The 15,291-nt window shown below is 65.5% G+C and overlaps 1 protein-coding gene across 1 annotated transcript in view; it reads left to right on the forward strand.

Annotated features, from left to right (window-relative positions):
• Window positions 1-15,291, forward strand: part of DNAH2 (dynein axonemal heavy chain 2) — a 143,964-nt gene that overhangs the window by 97,497 nt on the left and 31,176 nt on the right. The window contains 15 exon segments of the mRNA XM_054005333.1: window positions 4,748-4,946; window positions 5,559-5,783; window positions 6,587-6,691; window positions 6,955-7,143; window positions 7,676-7,761; window positions 8,554-8,684; window positions 8,917-9,066; window positions 9,533-9,700; window positions 9,789-9,949; window positions 10,480-10,619; window positions 11,491-11,623; window positions 12,696-12,835; window positions 13,936-14,146; window positions 14,584-14,700; window positions 14,831-14,972. Coding sequence (XP_053861308.1) covers window positions 4,748-4,946; window positions 5,559-5,783; window positions 6,587-6,691; window positions 6,955-7,143; window positions 7,676-7,761; window positions 8,554-8,684; window positions 8,917-9,066; window positions 9,533-9,700; window positions 9,789-9,949; window positions 10,480-10,619; window positions 11,491-11,623; window positions 12,696-12,835; window positions 13,936-14,146; window positions 14,584-14,700; window positions 14,831-14,972 — 2,297 coding nt within the window.

The raw sequence follows: 15,291 nt of genomic DNA on the forward strand, positions 1-15,291 counted from the left end.
TGGCACCAGGCACCGCCTCCCCGATGCACAGCAAAGCACCGTCGACGTCACGGCACCGCTCCCCAGCTAAGAAGCCAGGGAAGTCTCAGTGGCACCGCGAGAAGAATAAGGGTGAGGCCAGACCCAAGTTGGGCAGCCCACGATCCCCACCGGGACAGAGACCTCCGACTCACGCTGAGCGGAGTAGTCCAGTCCTGTCCGCGCGAGCCTCACTGGAGGTACACCTGCCTTCGACACTGGAGGCAGCTCAGGCTGCACACGATATACTGACACTTCCGGTGCCGGGAGCGCCACTGCAGTCGGGCCCCCGGTCCCGTGGAAAGCCGCCTTTGGGCGCCCATCAGCACTCTCCGGAGGTGTCGGAGGCCGACGCACCTTCCCTGGTCAAGGTGCCTATTAGAGCCCCGCGTCGACTCCGCATCTGGACTCTTCCAAGAGCAGATCCCACTCCCGGCCTTGAGCGCCGTCGAGGAAGAGGCAAGAGACAGCGCTGTTCCTCTTCCAGCAAGTCCGAGAGGGACAAGTCGCGACGCCGTCGGCACCGATGCTCCAATTCGGGCACCCGCCGTCACAGATCCCATGCTTGTGGCGCGTCCCGAGAGTCCCTGGCACCGAGGCACCGTGGCCACAGGCGCCGCAATGAATCCAGGGACAGCTCCTCAGACATATATGTCTCGACCTCCTCTAGGTCGAAGTCTCGGGGAAGGAGTCGTCACGATCAGGACCGCTCCAGCCGCTCTTACGGCACCGTGCGCTCCTCCCGCGCCTCGGCGTTGGCGCGCAGCCATCTCTCCCAGGGCCGCACGGCACCGCAGGACCAGCCTGCCCTGCCGGCGCCCGATGCACCTCTGCTCCAGGCCGTGCCCTGGCAGGGACAGTGGTGCCAGTGGGCACCGTGGCCTCAGGCACCTGCGCAGCCAGGCCCTCACTCTGTGGCTGGAGCTTCTCAGTGCCGACCCGTGTCACCTTCACGGCACCGAGATCAACTCGTGGGTGCCGAACCTCCGGCACCGACTCCAGCACCGAACCCGTATGGGGAGCCCACGGTGCCGTTAGCCACTGAAGTCGCCACGCCACCCACCCCTTCGGTGCAGGGCGATTCGGTTGCGGTACCGCCTCCTTCTTCCCAGGAGGACTTTAAAGCCCACCAAGAGCTGCTTCGGAGGGTGGCAGCCAACCTCAAGCTCCGGGCTGAGGAGATTGAGGAGCCCGCTGACACCCTCTTCAATGTCCTCGCCTCCTCGGTACCGGGGTGTGTGGCGCTCCCTTTCCATCAGGGAGTTGCCAACATCACCACTGGCCTTTGGCAGACCCCACCCTCTCTTGGGCCTATTTCCAAGAAGGCCGAGAGGAAGTACTTCGTCCCTGCGAGGGGTCTCGAGTACCTTTATACCGACCCAGCTCCAAACTCCCTAGTGGTTGAGTCGGTCCACCACCGTGAATGGAATGGCCAGCCCACACCCACGCCAAAGGACAAGGATGCTCGTAGACTTGATGCCTTTGGTAAAAAGGTTTATTAGTCAACGAGTTTCCAGCTCAGAGTGGCCAACCATCAGGCGTTTCTGAGCTGCTACGAGTTTAACCTGTGGGGATCCCTCCCCAAATTTGAGCCCCTCATTCCTGACAAGGAGGTGAAGGAGTTCAGGGTGTTGGTTGAAGAGGGTGCGACCGCCACCAAAGCGGTTCTCCAGGCGGCTTCGGATGCTGCAGATACAGCCGCTCGTTCGATGGCGACCGCTGTCTCCATGCGATGGGCGGTGTGGCTCTCGCTTTCGGGGCTGTCATCAGAATTCCAGTCCATAATGCATATTTGATGGCAAGGCCCTTTTCGTGGACCAGACAGACACCCGTCTGCACGGGATGAAGGACTCCCGTACTACCCTGCAGACGCTAGGCCTCTACGTCCTGCCTGCTAAGGACAAACCCAGGCCTCAACCCTCTGCTCCGCAAGCTAAGGGCAGATATGAACCCCTGCCTAAGCGGCAGAGGGATCAAAGACGTCAGTCCCAACGCCAATCCCGCTTGGCCCCACGGCCTAAGGCCTCGAAGGCCAAACGGCAGGGAAAACGGCGTTTTTGACTTGTTGAGGGGGGTCACCGAGCCTGTTGCCAGTGTACCCCCACCCAGTTAATAAGTTACCTTTTCTAAACCATTTATCGGACTTCTGACTGCGATGGTTCCATATCATGTCGGACCAATGGGTCCTCAGTACCATCTCCCAAAGGTACAAGCTGCAGTTTGTTTCGGCCCCTCCCACTTGTCCCCCGTCCAGGCAGCCGGACGGGTCCCCGGAGCATGCCTTACTCCTTTACCAGGAAGTAGAGCACCTCCTCTCTCTGGGAGCGGTGGAACGAGTACCTCAGGAATACCAGGGCAAGGGTTTTTACTCCAGGTATTTCCTCATCTCCAGGGCAAAGGGTGGGCTTCGGCCCATCCTCGACCTGCGGAACCTCAACCAGTTTCTGGTGCGTTGCAAATTCCGCATGGTGTCCCTGGCCTCTATTATTCCATCCCTAGACCAGGGGGATTGGTTTACTGCGCTGGACCTCCAGGGTGCGTACTTTCACATCCACATTTTCAAGGGTCACAGGCGCTACCTCCGTTTCCTGGTGGGTCAGGACCACTTCCAATTTACGGTCCTCCCCTTTGGCCTTTCTACTGTCCCCAGGGTATTTACAAAGTGTATGGCAGTGGTGGCGGCCCACCTCAGGAGGCGAGGGCTGCAGATCTTCCCCTACCTCGATGACTGGCTACTCAAGGGCCGGTCTCGTGCTCTGGTGCAGCAGCAGGTGAAGTTCTTGTTAGACACCTGCGGGGCTCTAGGCCTACTGGTAAATGAGGAGAAATCCATGTTACTCCCAGTCCAGCATATACAATTCATAGGGGTGCTGCTAGATTCCCGAGTAGCCACGGCCTCCCTCCCACGGGACAGGTTCGAGACGCTCAAGGCTCTCATTGCCTCCATCACGGCTTTTCCGATAACCGTGAAAAGCTTATCACGGTTATCGTGTGTGCCTTCAAATACTAGGCTACATGGCAGCATGCACCTACGTGGTGCGACATGCCAGGCTTCAGATGAGGCCCCTCCAGCTTTGGCTGGCCTCCCGGTACTCCCAGGCCAGGGACTGCCTGGACAAGGTTGTCACAGTGCCGCCCAGGGTGGTGGCAAACCTCCATTGGTGGTCCCTCCCGAGCAACATGCTCCACGGTATCCCCTTCCGAGAGCCTCATCCCTCACTAGATCTAGTGTCGGACGCCTCGGACCTGGGCTGGGGAGCCCACATGGGGGATTTCAGGACCCAGGGTATGTGGTCACCAGAGGAGCTAACCCTGCACATAAATGTCAGGGAGCTCAGGTCTGTACATCTGGTATGCGTGGCCTTTTGCCACCACATACAGGGGAAGGTGGTCAGAGTCCTCACGGACAACATGACCGCCATGTACTACATCAACAAACGGGGGCACACATTCCCGGGCCTTATGCCAGGAAGCCCTTTCAGCCTTCCATCCCCCGGTGCTGGGCCTGTCTGTGTTCTCACATCACATGATAGCCCGGTTTCTGAAAGGGTTAGATTGGGCATTTCCTTATGCCAGACCCCTGGTCCCGCTCTGGGATCTAAACCTGGTCTCACGGGGCCTCCTTTTGAGCCCTTAGCCACGTGTTCGTGGTCCCACCTGTCGTGGAAGGTGGCGTTCTTAGTGGCTATCACCTCAGCCCGCCGGGTCCAGTTGGCAGCCGGTATCAAGCGGAGTGCCCCAAGGGTCGGTCCTGGGGCTGGTTTTGTTCAGCATCTTCATTAATGATCTGGGTGATGGGATGGATTGCACCCTCAGCAAGTTTGCAGATGACACTAAGCTGGGGGGAGAGGTGGATTCGCTGGAGGGTAGGGATTGGGTTCAGAGTGACCTAGACAAATTGGAGGATTGGGCCAAAAGAAATCTGATGAGGTTCAAAAAGGACAAGTGCACTTAGGAAGGAAGAATCCCCTGCACTGCTACAGACTAGGGACCGAGTGGCTAGGCAGCCATTCTGCAGAAAAGTACCTAGGGGTTACAGTGGACAAGAAGATGGATATGAGTCAACAGTGTGCCCTTGTTGCCAAGATGGCTAATGGCATTTTGGTCTGTATAAGTAGGGGCATTGCCAGCAGATCGAGAGACGTGATCATTCCCCTCTATTCGACATTGGTGAGGCCTCATCTGGAGTACTGTGTCCAGTTTGGGGCCCCACACTACAAGAAGGATGTGGAAAAATTGGAAAGAGTCCAGCGGAGGGCAACAAAAATTATTAGGGGGCTGGGGCACATGACTTATGAGGACAGGCTGAGGGAACTGGGATTGTTTAGTCTGCAGAAGAGAAGAATGAGGAGGGATTTGATAGCTGCTTTCAACTACCTGAAGGGGGGTTCCAAAGAGGATGGATCTAGACTGTCCTCAATGGTAGCAGATGACAGAACAAGGAGTAATGGTCTCAAGTTGCAGTGGGGGTGGTCTAGGTTGGATATTAGGAAACACTATTTCACTAGGAGGGTGGTGAAGCATTGGAATGGGTTACCTAGGGAGGTGGTGGAATCTCCATCCTTGGAGGTTTTTAAGGCCCGGCTTGACAAAGCCCTGGCTGGGATGATTTAGTTGGGATTAGGTCCTGCTTTGAGCAGGGGGTTGGACTAGATACCTCCTGTGGTCCCTTCCAACCCTGATATTCTATGATTCGGGCTGATGCTCCCATCTGTCCCCCTCTCCCCAGCGCCCCCTTCTATAAGATCATCGTCCCCACGGTGGACACGGTGCGCTACAACTACCTGGTGAACGCCCTGGTGTCCAATCAGAACCCAGTGTTGCTCGTGGGCCCGGTCGGCACCGGGAAGACCTCCATTGCCCAGAGCGTGCTGCAGTCCCTGGACAACACCAAGTGGGCCGTGCTGACCGTCAACATGTCGGCACAGGTAACGGGCCATGGAGATCCCCCAGTGCCGGGCTAGGGGGGCAGGGCCATGGAGAGCCCCCTGTGCTGGGCCAGGGGGGCCATGGAGCCATGTAGTGGCACAGCCCCCTTGAGGGAGGGAAGTATCCTCAGCCCTTTATACGCAGGGGAAACAGTGGCAAATGTGTGGGGGAAGGGACTTAGCTCTGGTCACACGTGAGTTAGAGCAAACCAGGGAGAGGACCCGGGAGTCCTGGCTCTCAGCCCCCGCTGCTCTAACCCTGCAGCCCCCACTCCCCTCCCAGAGCTAATGGGTGCCCGGCAATCTTTGGTGGCTGGGCAGGTGCCGGGCAGTCAGTGGCTGGCAGACGGAGGCTGGGGAGGTGTCGGGGAGGCTGGGCAGGTGCTGGGCAGGCGTTGGCGGCTGGGCAGGTACCGGGTAGTCACAGGCTGGCAGTCACATCCAAACTCTCAGTCCAGTGACGTGCCTGTTGGCCCACGGGGAAGGGCTGACCCCTGGGTGGGGCTGGGCCCTGGGCCCGTCCCATGGAGCCACAAGCCCCCTGCTGTCCGTGGACTCAGGTCCCTGCTCAACCTCACGTCCTTCCCCCCCCCCCCCCCCCCCCGCCCCCAGACCACATCCAACAATGTGCAGAACATCATCGAGAGCCGGGTAGAGAAGAGGACCAAGGGGGTCTACGTGCCCATGGGCGGCAAGAGCATGATCACCTTCATGGATGATCTCAACATGCCGGCCAAGGACGCCTTCGGCTCCCAGCCCCCACTGGAGCTGCTGCGCCTCTGGATCGACTACGGCTTCTGGTACGACCGCGAGAAGCAAACCATCAAATACATCAAGGTGAGGAGCCCGGCACTGCCGGTCTGCGTCGCTGCCCGTCTGACTCCCTCCGGGGCTTGGGCTGCGAGCCCCATGGCTCACACCTGCTGCGTCTCGGGGGTGGCCGGCGGGGCGGGCACGTCCTCCCAGGGACTATTCTGCAGCCAGACGGGCGGCTGGCTCGGCCCCTGGAAACACTTCTCCGAGGGGTCTCTGCACAGTCTCATTTGGGGGGGGCACCCAGCACTGAGCTGTGCCAACCCCAGCCCCCTTGGTGCCGCCTCTCTGCCGGGCGCTGAGTGGCTCGCTGCCCGGGGAGGGGCTCAGCTGTGTCACCTGCTGGGCCTGCCCCCTTTCTTCAGCGTGTCCCCCCTTCAGGTCGGGGGAGCTCGGCGGAGGCGGGGTCCCTGCAGGCCGGGGCAGCTGGCAGCGCCGGGGCCCAGGGCAGCGCTTTGCTCTCCTCCGGGTACTAGCTGGATGGATTCCAAAGCGGGACAGGCGCGCTGGCACAGGCCAGAGAACTGTCCCAACCCCTCCTGGGACGGGTACTTAAGAGCCCCCCCCATCCTGGTGGGAAAAGCTGGTGAGGATGGCGGCTGCACCGCGGGGAGGTCGTTCCAACAGTCCATGCGGACAGGGCACCTGCTGAGGTGGGCGCCTGTGCCCGGAATCTAGTTGGCGTGGGCCACAGCAGATGTCAGCGCCGGGTGCTGCCGCTGCAGTGCTATTAGTATGCGGCAGCCGTGCCGCCCCTCCTGCGCCGCAGGCCCCTCCAGCTGGGGGGAGAAGAAAGGCCTCGCTTGACTTTGGTTGTCTCCCCTCAGGACATGTTCTTGATGGCGGCCATGGGCCCCCCGGGAGGCGGCCGAACCGTCATATCCGGCCGGCTTCAGAGCAGATTCAACCTCATCAACATGACCTTCCCCACGGTAAGGACGGCTTAGCCACGTGCCACACAGCAGAGTCAGAGCAGCTTTGTGCAACAGCTGGGCCTTGGGGCCCCCTCTCCCTGGTGCCATTTGCCCCTGGGCACCCTTTCCTTAGAGCAGGTGGGTGCCAGGCCTCTCAGCCCCCAGGATGCCCACAGCCCAGTCAGCTGCGTCCCCTCTCTCCTGCACTGGGAACAGGGGGACCCACAGGCGGGCGGGGTGGAGAGCAACTGGCGCTAGGTGCCACTCTGGGCACCCCACAGGAGACGCAGATCCGGCGCATCTTCGGCACCATGCTCAACCAGAAGCTGCAGAACTTCGAGGAGGCGGTGAAGCCGCTTGGGAACGTCACCACCGAGGCCACGGTCGAGCTGTACCATGCTGTGGTGCAGAAGTTCCTGCCCACGCCCGCCAAGATCCACTACCTTTTCAACCTGCGCGACATCTCCAAGGTACCCGGCTGGTGCCCCGCTCGCCCCCTGGGTCAGAGCTGAGCCCGGAGCCCAGCATGGAGCCAGGGGGCCCCGCTCACAGTATCTGCTGTGCCCACACATGGGGGTTGGGGGCACAGAAGGCCCCTGGCAAGACCGGGGCTGGCACAGGGAGGAATCCAGCAGAGGTTTGGTGTTGGTGCCCAGTGCCAGCCCCTCAGTGTGTCCTGCACGTTGGGTCCCTGTCCTGCCCATCACAGGAGCAGCCACACGCAGACGGGTTCTGGGCGAGAGACTTCTAGGAATAGCTGGCTCAGGGGGGCGGGGAATGGGCCTGGGGCCTGTCCCCTCTAGGGGGCGCCGGCTCCCACCCAGCCCCAGGGCAGGGACTGGCTGGCTCAGGGGGGCGGGGAATGGGGCAGGGGCCTGTCCCCTCTAGGGGGCGTTGGCTCCCATCCAGCCCCAGGGCGGGGACTGGCTGGCTCAGCTTGGGGGGGCGGGACGGGTGGGGGAGGGTCCCCAGCCGGTGGCTCAGGCTCTGCCCCTGGCGCAGGTGTTCCAGGGCATGCTGCGGGCGCACAAGGACTTCCACGATACCAAGCCCAGCCTCACCCGCCTGTGGATTCACGAGTGCTTCAGGTAGAGCCTCCCCCGACGGCTGGCTACGCCGCGCCCCGCCTCCAGCCTCCCGGGCACTGCCATCCCAGTGCCAGCGGGCATCTCCCCTCCCCCACGGCTGGCCACGCCGCGCCCCGCCTCCAGCCTCCCGGGCACTGCCATCCCGGTGCCGGCGGGCATCTCCCCTCCCACGACAGCCGGCCACGCCGCGCCCCGCCTCCAGCCTCCCGGGCACTGCCATCCCGGTGCTGGGAGGCATCTCCCCTCCCCCACGGCTGGCCACGCCGCGCCCCGCCTCCAGCCTCCCGGGCACTGCCATCCCGGTGCCGGCGGGCATCTCCCCTCCCCCCACGGCCGGCCACGCCACGCCTCCAGCCTCCCGGGCACTGCCATCCCGGTGCCGGCGGGCATCTCCCCTCCCCCACGGCTGGCCACGCCGCGCCCCGCCTCCAGCCTCCCGGGCACTGCCATCCCGGTGCCGGCGGGCATCTCCCCTCCCCCCACGGCCGGCCACGCCCCGCCTCCAGCCTCCCGGGCACTGCCATCCCGGTGCCAGCGGGCATCTCCCCTCCCCCCACGGCCGGCCACGCCCCGCCTCCAGCCTCCCGGGCACTGCCATCGCGGTGCCGGGGGACATCTCCCCTCCCCCCACGGCCGGCCACGCTGCGTCCAGCCTCCTGGGTCCTCCTGTGGCATCGGGGGTTCCGTGAGACGACGCCCCCCCCTCTTTCCTCCCACGTGGGGCCTGGCTTCTCCCTGCTCCTGGGGGTGGGGCAACCCCCAGCACATGAGTCCAGCCCCCTCTCTCGGCAGGGTCTTCTCCGACCGCCTGGTGGACTCGGCCGACAAGGACTCCTTCGTCGCCCTCCTGAGCGAGAAGCTGGGCTCCTTCTTCGACCTGACCTTCCACAACCTCTGCCCCAGCAAGTGCCCGCCCATCTTCGGTGAGCGCCACGGGGCGCCGGGCCTGGCGGTCTGACTGGCACTGCCAAGCCCCCGCTCTGGGGCTAGTGGGGAGATCCAGGACTCCTGGGTTCTCTCCCCGGCTCTGGGAGAAGAGGGCAGGGTTGTAGTGGTTAGAGCGGGACTCAGGCCTAGGAGCCAGGACTCCTGGGGTCCGTGCTGGATGGTGACCCAGACAGGGAGCACTGACCCTTCCTCTTGCCTGCCGGCCAGGGGACTTCATGCGGGAGCCGCGGGTGTACGAGGACTTGGTGGACCTGTCGGCCCTGAAGCTGGAGATGGAGCGGGTGCTGGACGAGTACAACCAGACGCCCGGCGTGGTGCAGATGCAGCTCGTGCTCTTCAGAGATGCCATCGAACACAGTGAGTGACGCTGGCCGGGGCAGGCGGCGCCTCCCGCACTGTGCCCCTGCCAGGTGCCACCATGGCTCCCCCCTCAGCCCCGCTGGTGCCCCTCACTCCCCATCGCCAGCCCAGCCCTGGCACCTGGCTGCAGACCAGAACCTGCTCTGCCCCTGAGTGAACCGACACGGAGCCCCACGTGACCAAGCAGGCCGCGCACGCTTCCCCAAACGTGGGAAACCGGGGCACACCGCTCAGGGCAGCAGTGGAACGGCAGATGGGACCCAGGAGTCCTGGCCCCTTGCTCTTCGAGATCTCTCGGAGTTAAATCTTTACCCCACCTCGGGTGCCATGGAGGGAGCTGACTGCAGCCTCCACTTTTGGTGGAGGAAAAATCCCAGCATGCAATGCAAGCCTTTTGGTCTACCGGTCAGCAGCCCACTCCGGCTCCAGGCTGCCCCCTTCTGACCAGCGGCTCCCCCGGCAGTTACCCGGATCGTGAGGGTGATCGGCCAGCCGCGCGGGAACATGCTGCTGGTGGGCATCGGGGGCAGCGGGCGCCAGAGCCTGGCACGCCTGGCCTCCTCCATCTGCGAGGACCAGACCTTCCAGATCGAGGTGACCAAGCACTACCGCAAGCAGGAGTTCAGAGACGGTGAGTGCCCCCCGACCTGCTCCCGGCCCTCGGCCTCCCACGTGGCCAGCTCCCCGGGAGCTGACGGCCTCCCGGCCTCTCCCCACAGACATCAAGAAGCTGTACCGGCAGGCGGGGGTGGACCTGAAACCCACCACCTTCCTCTTCGTGGACACGCAGATCATGGACGACTCCTTCCTGGAGGACATCAACAACATCCTGAGCTCCGGGGAGGTGCCCAACCTCTACAAGGCCGACGAGTTTGAGGAGGTGCGAGCATGTGCCAGCACCGGCTGGGGGGCACCACGGGCGAGGGGCTGGCAGGGCCCAGGGGTCTCCCTGCGACAGCTGTGCCAAAGGAGTGCCCTGCCAGTGCCCCTCACTCCCGACCCGCAGCCCCTGCTAGCCCAGCCCTGCCCCCCCTCCCAGCGCTGCCGGTGCCTCTCACCTCTGACCGCAGCCCTATCCAGCCCAGCCCTGCCCCCCCAGCTCTGCTGGTGCCCCTCACTCCCGACCCGCAGCCCCTGCCAGCCCGGCCCTGCCCCCCCCCAGCTCTGCTGGTGGCCTTCACTCCCGACCCACAGCCCCTGCTAGCCTGGCCCTGGGCTCCTACACACAACTGTGGCCTGATGTGCAGTTTTGCCCCCGTTTCCCTGGAGGAACTGTCCCAATTTCCCCCCCCCCCCCCGCAGCCGGCACGTGGGTGCTGCCCACGGTGGCTGGAGAGGGAGGTGGGCCCCTTGTAGGGGGCAGTGCCCAGGACTCTGTGCCCAGCTGCAGACACTTCCCTTTTGTCCCAGATCCAGTCCATGATCCTTGACGCGGCCCGAGCCGATGGCATCCCCGAGACGGCCGACAGCCTCTTTGGGTACCTGATCGAGAGGGTGCGGAACAACCTGCACGTGGTGGTCTGCCTCAGCCCCATCGGGGACCCCTTCAGGTGAGGGGCCCGGAGCTGCGCTGCTGCCTGGAGAAACAGCGCCCCCTGGTGGGCAGCTCAGGAGTCACCGGCAGCCAGGACCTAAAGCGGGGGGGGGGGGGGGGGGAGCACAGCTAGGAGTTCACAGCTGTGTGAGGGCTGGAGCTAGGGAGATGGTGGGGTGGGAGCGTGGTAGAGATGGGGCATGGGTAGGAGCGGGGCAGAGATGGAGGCAGGGTGGGAGCAGGGAAGGGATGGGGACGGGGCGGGGGGGATTTGGGAGCAGGGCAGGGGTGGGAGAGGGGCAGGAATGGGGACGGGCGGGAACAGGGCAGGGGTGGGAGCAGGGAAGGGACGGGGGTGGGAGCAGGTTTAGGGGTGGTGATGAGGTGGGAGCGGGCCTGGGATGGGGTCGGGGTGGGAACAGGGCAGGGGTGGGAGCAGGGAAGGGGTGGGAACCGGGAAGGGGCGGTGATGAGGCGGAAGCAGGGCAGGGGTGGGAGCGGGCCAGGGATGGGGACGGGGTGGGAGCGGGGCAGGGATGGGGATGGGGCAGGAGTGGGAGCGGGGCAGGGATGGGGGCGGGAGCAGGGCAGGGGCAGGAGTGGGGCAGGGATGGGATGGGGCGGGGCAGAATTGGGGGGTGGGGTGGGAGCAGGGAAGAGATGGGGCATAGCGGGAGGGAGCAGGGATGGGAGGGGGTGGGAGCAGGGCAGAGATGAGGGGCAGGATGGGAGGGGTCAGGGCAGAAATGGGGGCGGGAGCGGGGCAGGGATGGGGATGGGGCGGGGCAGAATTGGGGGGTGGGGTGGGAGCAGGCCAGGGATGGGGGGCAGGATGGGAGGGGCAGAGGTGTGGGAGTGCTCAGCTTGGCACCCCCCTGTCTCCCCAGGAACTGGATCCGTCAGTACCCGGCGCTGGTGAACTGCACCACCATCGACTGGTTCTCGGAGTGGCCGCGCCAGGCGCTGCTGGAGGTAGCAGAGAAGTACCTTGAGGGTGTGGACCTGGGGGGCCTGCCAGAGGTGAGAGCCGCACGCGGGTTGTGCTGGGGGGGCAGGCCAGGGCCCCCTGGGAGATTGTCCGGGGGAGCCGGTGCTCAGAGTCAGTCGGCCTGGCGTGGAGTCGGGGTCCCGGCCGCAGCCCAGCCCCGGGGTTCCCATTCGGCCTCCCAGACTCCCCTGGGCTTCGAACCGGACCCAGGATTCTCCAGCTGGGCGCCCCTCCCCAGAGCCAGCCGCCGTACTCCTTCCCGGAGCCTCCATCATCAGCCAGACCCCTCACCAGAGCCAGCCGCCGCACCCCTCCCCGGAGCCTCCATTACCGGCTGCACGCCTCCCCAAAGCCAGCCGCCGTGCCCCTCCCCAGAGCCAGCTGCCGTACCCCTCCCCAGAGCCGCCATCACCGTCCAGACCCCTCGCTGGAGCCAGCCACCGCACCCCTCCCTGGTGCCTCCATCACTGGCCACACCCCTCCCCAGAGCCAGCCGCCGCACCCCTCCCCAGAGCCACCATCACCGGCCACACCCATTCCCAGAGCCAGCCGCCACAGCCCTCGCTGGAGCCGCCATCAACGGCCACACCCCTCCCCAGACCCAGACGCCGTGCCCCTCCCCAGAGCCGCCATCACTGGCCACACCCCTCCCCAGACCCAACCAGCCGCCCTCCCCAGAGCCGCCATCACCGGCCACACGCCTCCTGAGAGCCAGCCGGCCACCCTCAACGGAGCCGCCATCACCAGCCATGCCCCTCCCTGGAGCCAGCCGCCACGCCCCTCCCCGGAGCTGCCATCACCAGCCACACCCCTCCCCAGAGACAGCCGCCGTGCCCCTCCCCAGAGCCGCCATCACTGGCCAAACCCCTCCCCGGAGCCAACCGTCCATCCGCGCCCCTTGCTGGAGCCAGCCATGCCTCTCCCCAGAGGTGGCTGCATCTCCGTGCCCCCTGCAGACACATCGGTTACTCGAAAGCTGGTCCCTTCCCATCTTCTCCCTCAAGGGGGGTGCAGGGCCTCTGGTGGTGCCCCCTCCCCTCCACCAACCCCTCTCAGTCTGGGCGCCCCTCCCCACTGCTGACCCGGACCCATCTGCTTCCCCAGATCCACAAGAAAGTGGCCAGGATCTTTGTGACCATGCACTGGTCCGTGGCCTCCTACTCGCAGAAGATGCTCTTGGAGCTCCGGCGCCATAACTACGTCACCCCCACCAACTACCTGGAGCTGGTCTCGGGCTACAAGAAGTGAGTCCCTGCCTCACGGTCCCGCGGGCTGGCCACCGGGATACTGGCTGGGGAGCCGAGGGGCCGGTGGGAGCGCGAGGGGATCTGCCCGGACGTGGAGAGCTCTCCCCGGGGGTGGGCCAGTGGGAGCCGAGGGGATCTGCCCGGACGCAGAGGGGTCTCCCCGGGGGCAGGGGAGCCGAGGGGATCTGCCCGGACGCGGAGGGGTCTCCCCGGGGGTGGGCCAGTGGGAGCCGAGGGGATCTGCCTGGATGCAGAGGGGTCTCCCCGGGGGCAGGGGAGCCGAGGGGATCTGCCCGGACGCGGAGGGGTCTCCCCGGGGGTGGGCCAGTGGGAGCCGAGGGGATCTGCCCGGACGCGGAGGGGTCTCCCCGGGGGCAGGGGAGCCGAGGGGATCTGCCCGGACGCGGAGGGGTCTCCCCGGGGGCAGGGGAGCCAAGGGGATCTGCCTGGACGCGGAGGGGTCTCCCCGGGGGCAGGGGAGCCGAGGGGGTCTGCCCGGACGCAGAGGGGTCTCCCCGGGGGCAGGGGAGCCGAGGGGATCTGCCCGGACGCGGAGGGGTCTCCCCGGGGGTGGGCCAGTGGGAGCCGAGGGGATCTGCCTGGATGCAGAGGAGTCTCCCCGGGGGCAGGGGAGCCGAGGGGATCTGCCCGGACGCGGAGGGGTCTCCCCGGGGGCAGGGGAGCCGAGGGGATCTGCCTGGACGCGGAGGGGTCTCCCCGGGGGCAGGGGAGCCGAGGGGATCTGCCAGGCTCCGGTAGCCCCATCCCCTGGGCTGAGGCCCAGAATTGATGGGAAAAGGGGGGGCGGGTTTCCCATGGCAAATGTCGTTTCAGCCCCGGATTGAAATATTTCATTGGCAATGGGCACCACAGTGGCTCATGGGAGTTGTAGTTCGGGTGCCTCGTGCTCCCATCCTCCTCTCTAGGCAGGCGCCCCAGCCAGACTACATCTCCCATGAGGCATTGCTTTGTCCCCTCTTGGGGATGCATCAGAGGGGTCCCTGGTGTATCGTGGGGGCTGTAGCCCGGCAGAGAGCCCTGCCCGGCGCTGCGGGGCGTGGCTCAGGTGGGAGGGCCCCGGGGCCATCTTCCCGCAGGCTCCTGGCGGAGAAGCGCAAGGAGCTCTCGGACCAGGCCAACAAGCTGCGCAACGGGCTCTTCAAGATCGACGAGACACGCCACAAGGTGGAGGTGATGTCGCTGGAGCTGGAGGACGCCAAGAAGAAGGTGGCGGAGTTCCAGAAGCAGTGCGAGGAGTACCTGGTCATCATCGTGCGGCAGAAGAGAGAGGCCGACGAGCAGCAGAAGGTGAGGCGGGCGGGGGCAGGGGCTGGGCTCGGATCCAGGCACAGGCTGATGGGTGCAGGGGCAAGGCTTGGATCTGAGTGTGGGGCTTGGCGCTGGGCTCAGATCAAGGCATGGGCTGACGGGCACGGTGGGGCCAGATCCGGATGCGAGCTGACAGGCACGGGGGGGCCTGGATCAGGACTTCGGCTGATGGGCGCAGGGGGCCCGGATCCGGACGTGGGCTGATGAGCGCGGGGTGCCTGGATCCTGACGCAGGCTGACAGGTATGGGGGGCCCGGATCCGGACGCAGGGTGATGGGAACGGGGGATCCGGATCTGTACGCAGGTGACGGGCGTGGGGGGTCCCGGATCCAGACACGCGGTGAGGGCGTGGGGCAGGAGGGGAGACTCGGCAAAGCCCCTGCCCCACGGCTGTCCTGCCTGGCCCCTCTCCCCAGACGGTGGGCGCTAACAGCGAGAAGATCGCCGCGGAGGAGATCAAGTGCAAGACGCTGGCTGACAACGCCCAGAAGGACCTGGAGGAGGCGCTGCCCGCGCTAGAGGAGGCCATGAAGGTAACGGGCAAAGGGGTGGGACCCAGCTGCTCTGGCTCTGGGGTCTGTCCTGCGGGTGGTGCTCCAGAGCCCTTGGCAGCGGGGCCCTTCCCCTCGGGCACCTCCCCGACCTGCCTCCCCGCCCCCACAGGCCCTGGAGTCGCTCAACAAGAAGGACATGACGGAGATCAAGTCCTACGGGCGCCCGCCCACGCTGGTGGAGACGGTGATGCAGGCCGTCATGATCCTGCGCGGCAACGAGCCGACCTGGGCTGAAGCCAAGAGGCAGCTGGGTGAAGAGTGGGGAGGGGCCAGGGCAGATGGGGGACCGAGGGAGGCGGGGCTTGGGCTGAGGAGGAGGAGCCTGGGGTTGGGGGGAGAACTAAGGGGTGGAGCCTGCGAGCAAGAGGGCAGTACCTGGGGCAGAGGAGGCGGTGCAGGGGGAGCTGAGGGCCGGGCGCTGGGCTGGGGGGCAGAGGAGGCGGGCAGTGGTTGGGGCGCAGAAGACAGTGCAGGGGGAGCTGAGGGCTGGCACTGGGCTGGGGGGGAGTGGGTGAGGTGGGCAGTGGGTGAGGTGGGCACCGTGGGCACCCTGTCCTGCTGCTCCGTGTG

The sequence above is a fragment of the Malaclemys terrapin genome, chromosome 15, assembly GCF_027887155.1.
Source record: "Malaclemys terrapin pileata isolate rMalTer1 chromosome 15, rMalTer1.hap1, whole genome shotgun sequence".
In the NCBI taxonomy this organism is placed as follows: Eukaryota; Metazoa; Chordata; order Testudines; family Emydidae; genus Malaclemys; species Malaclemys terrapin.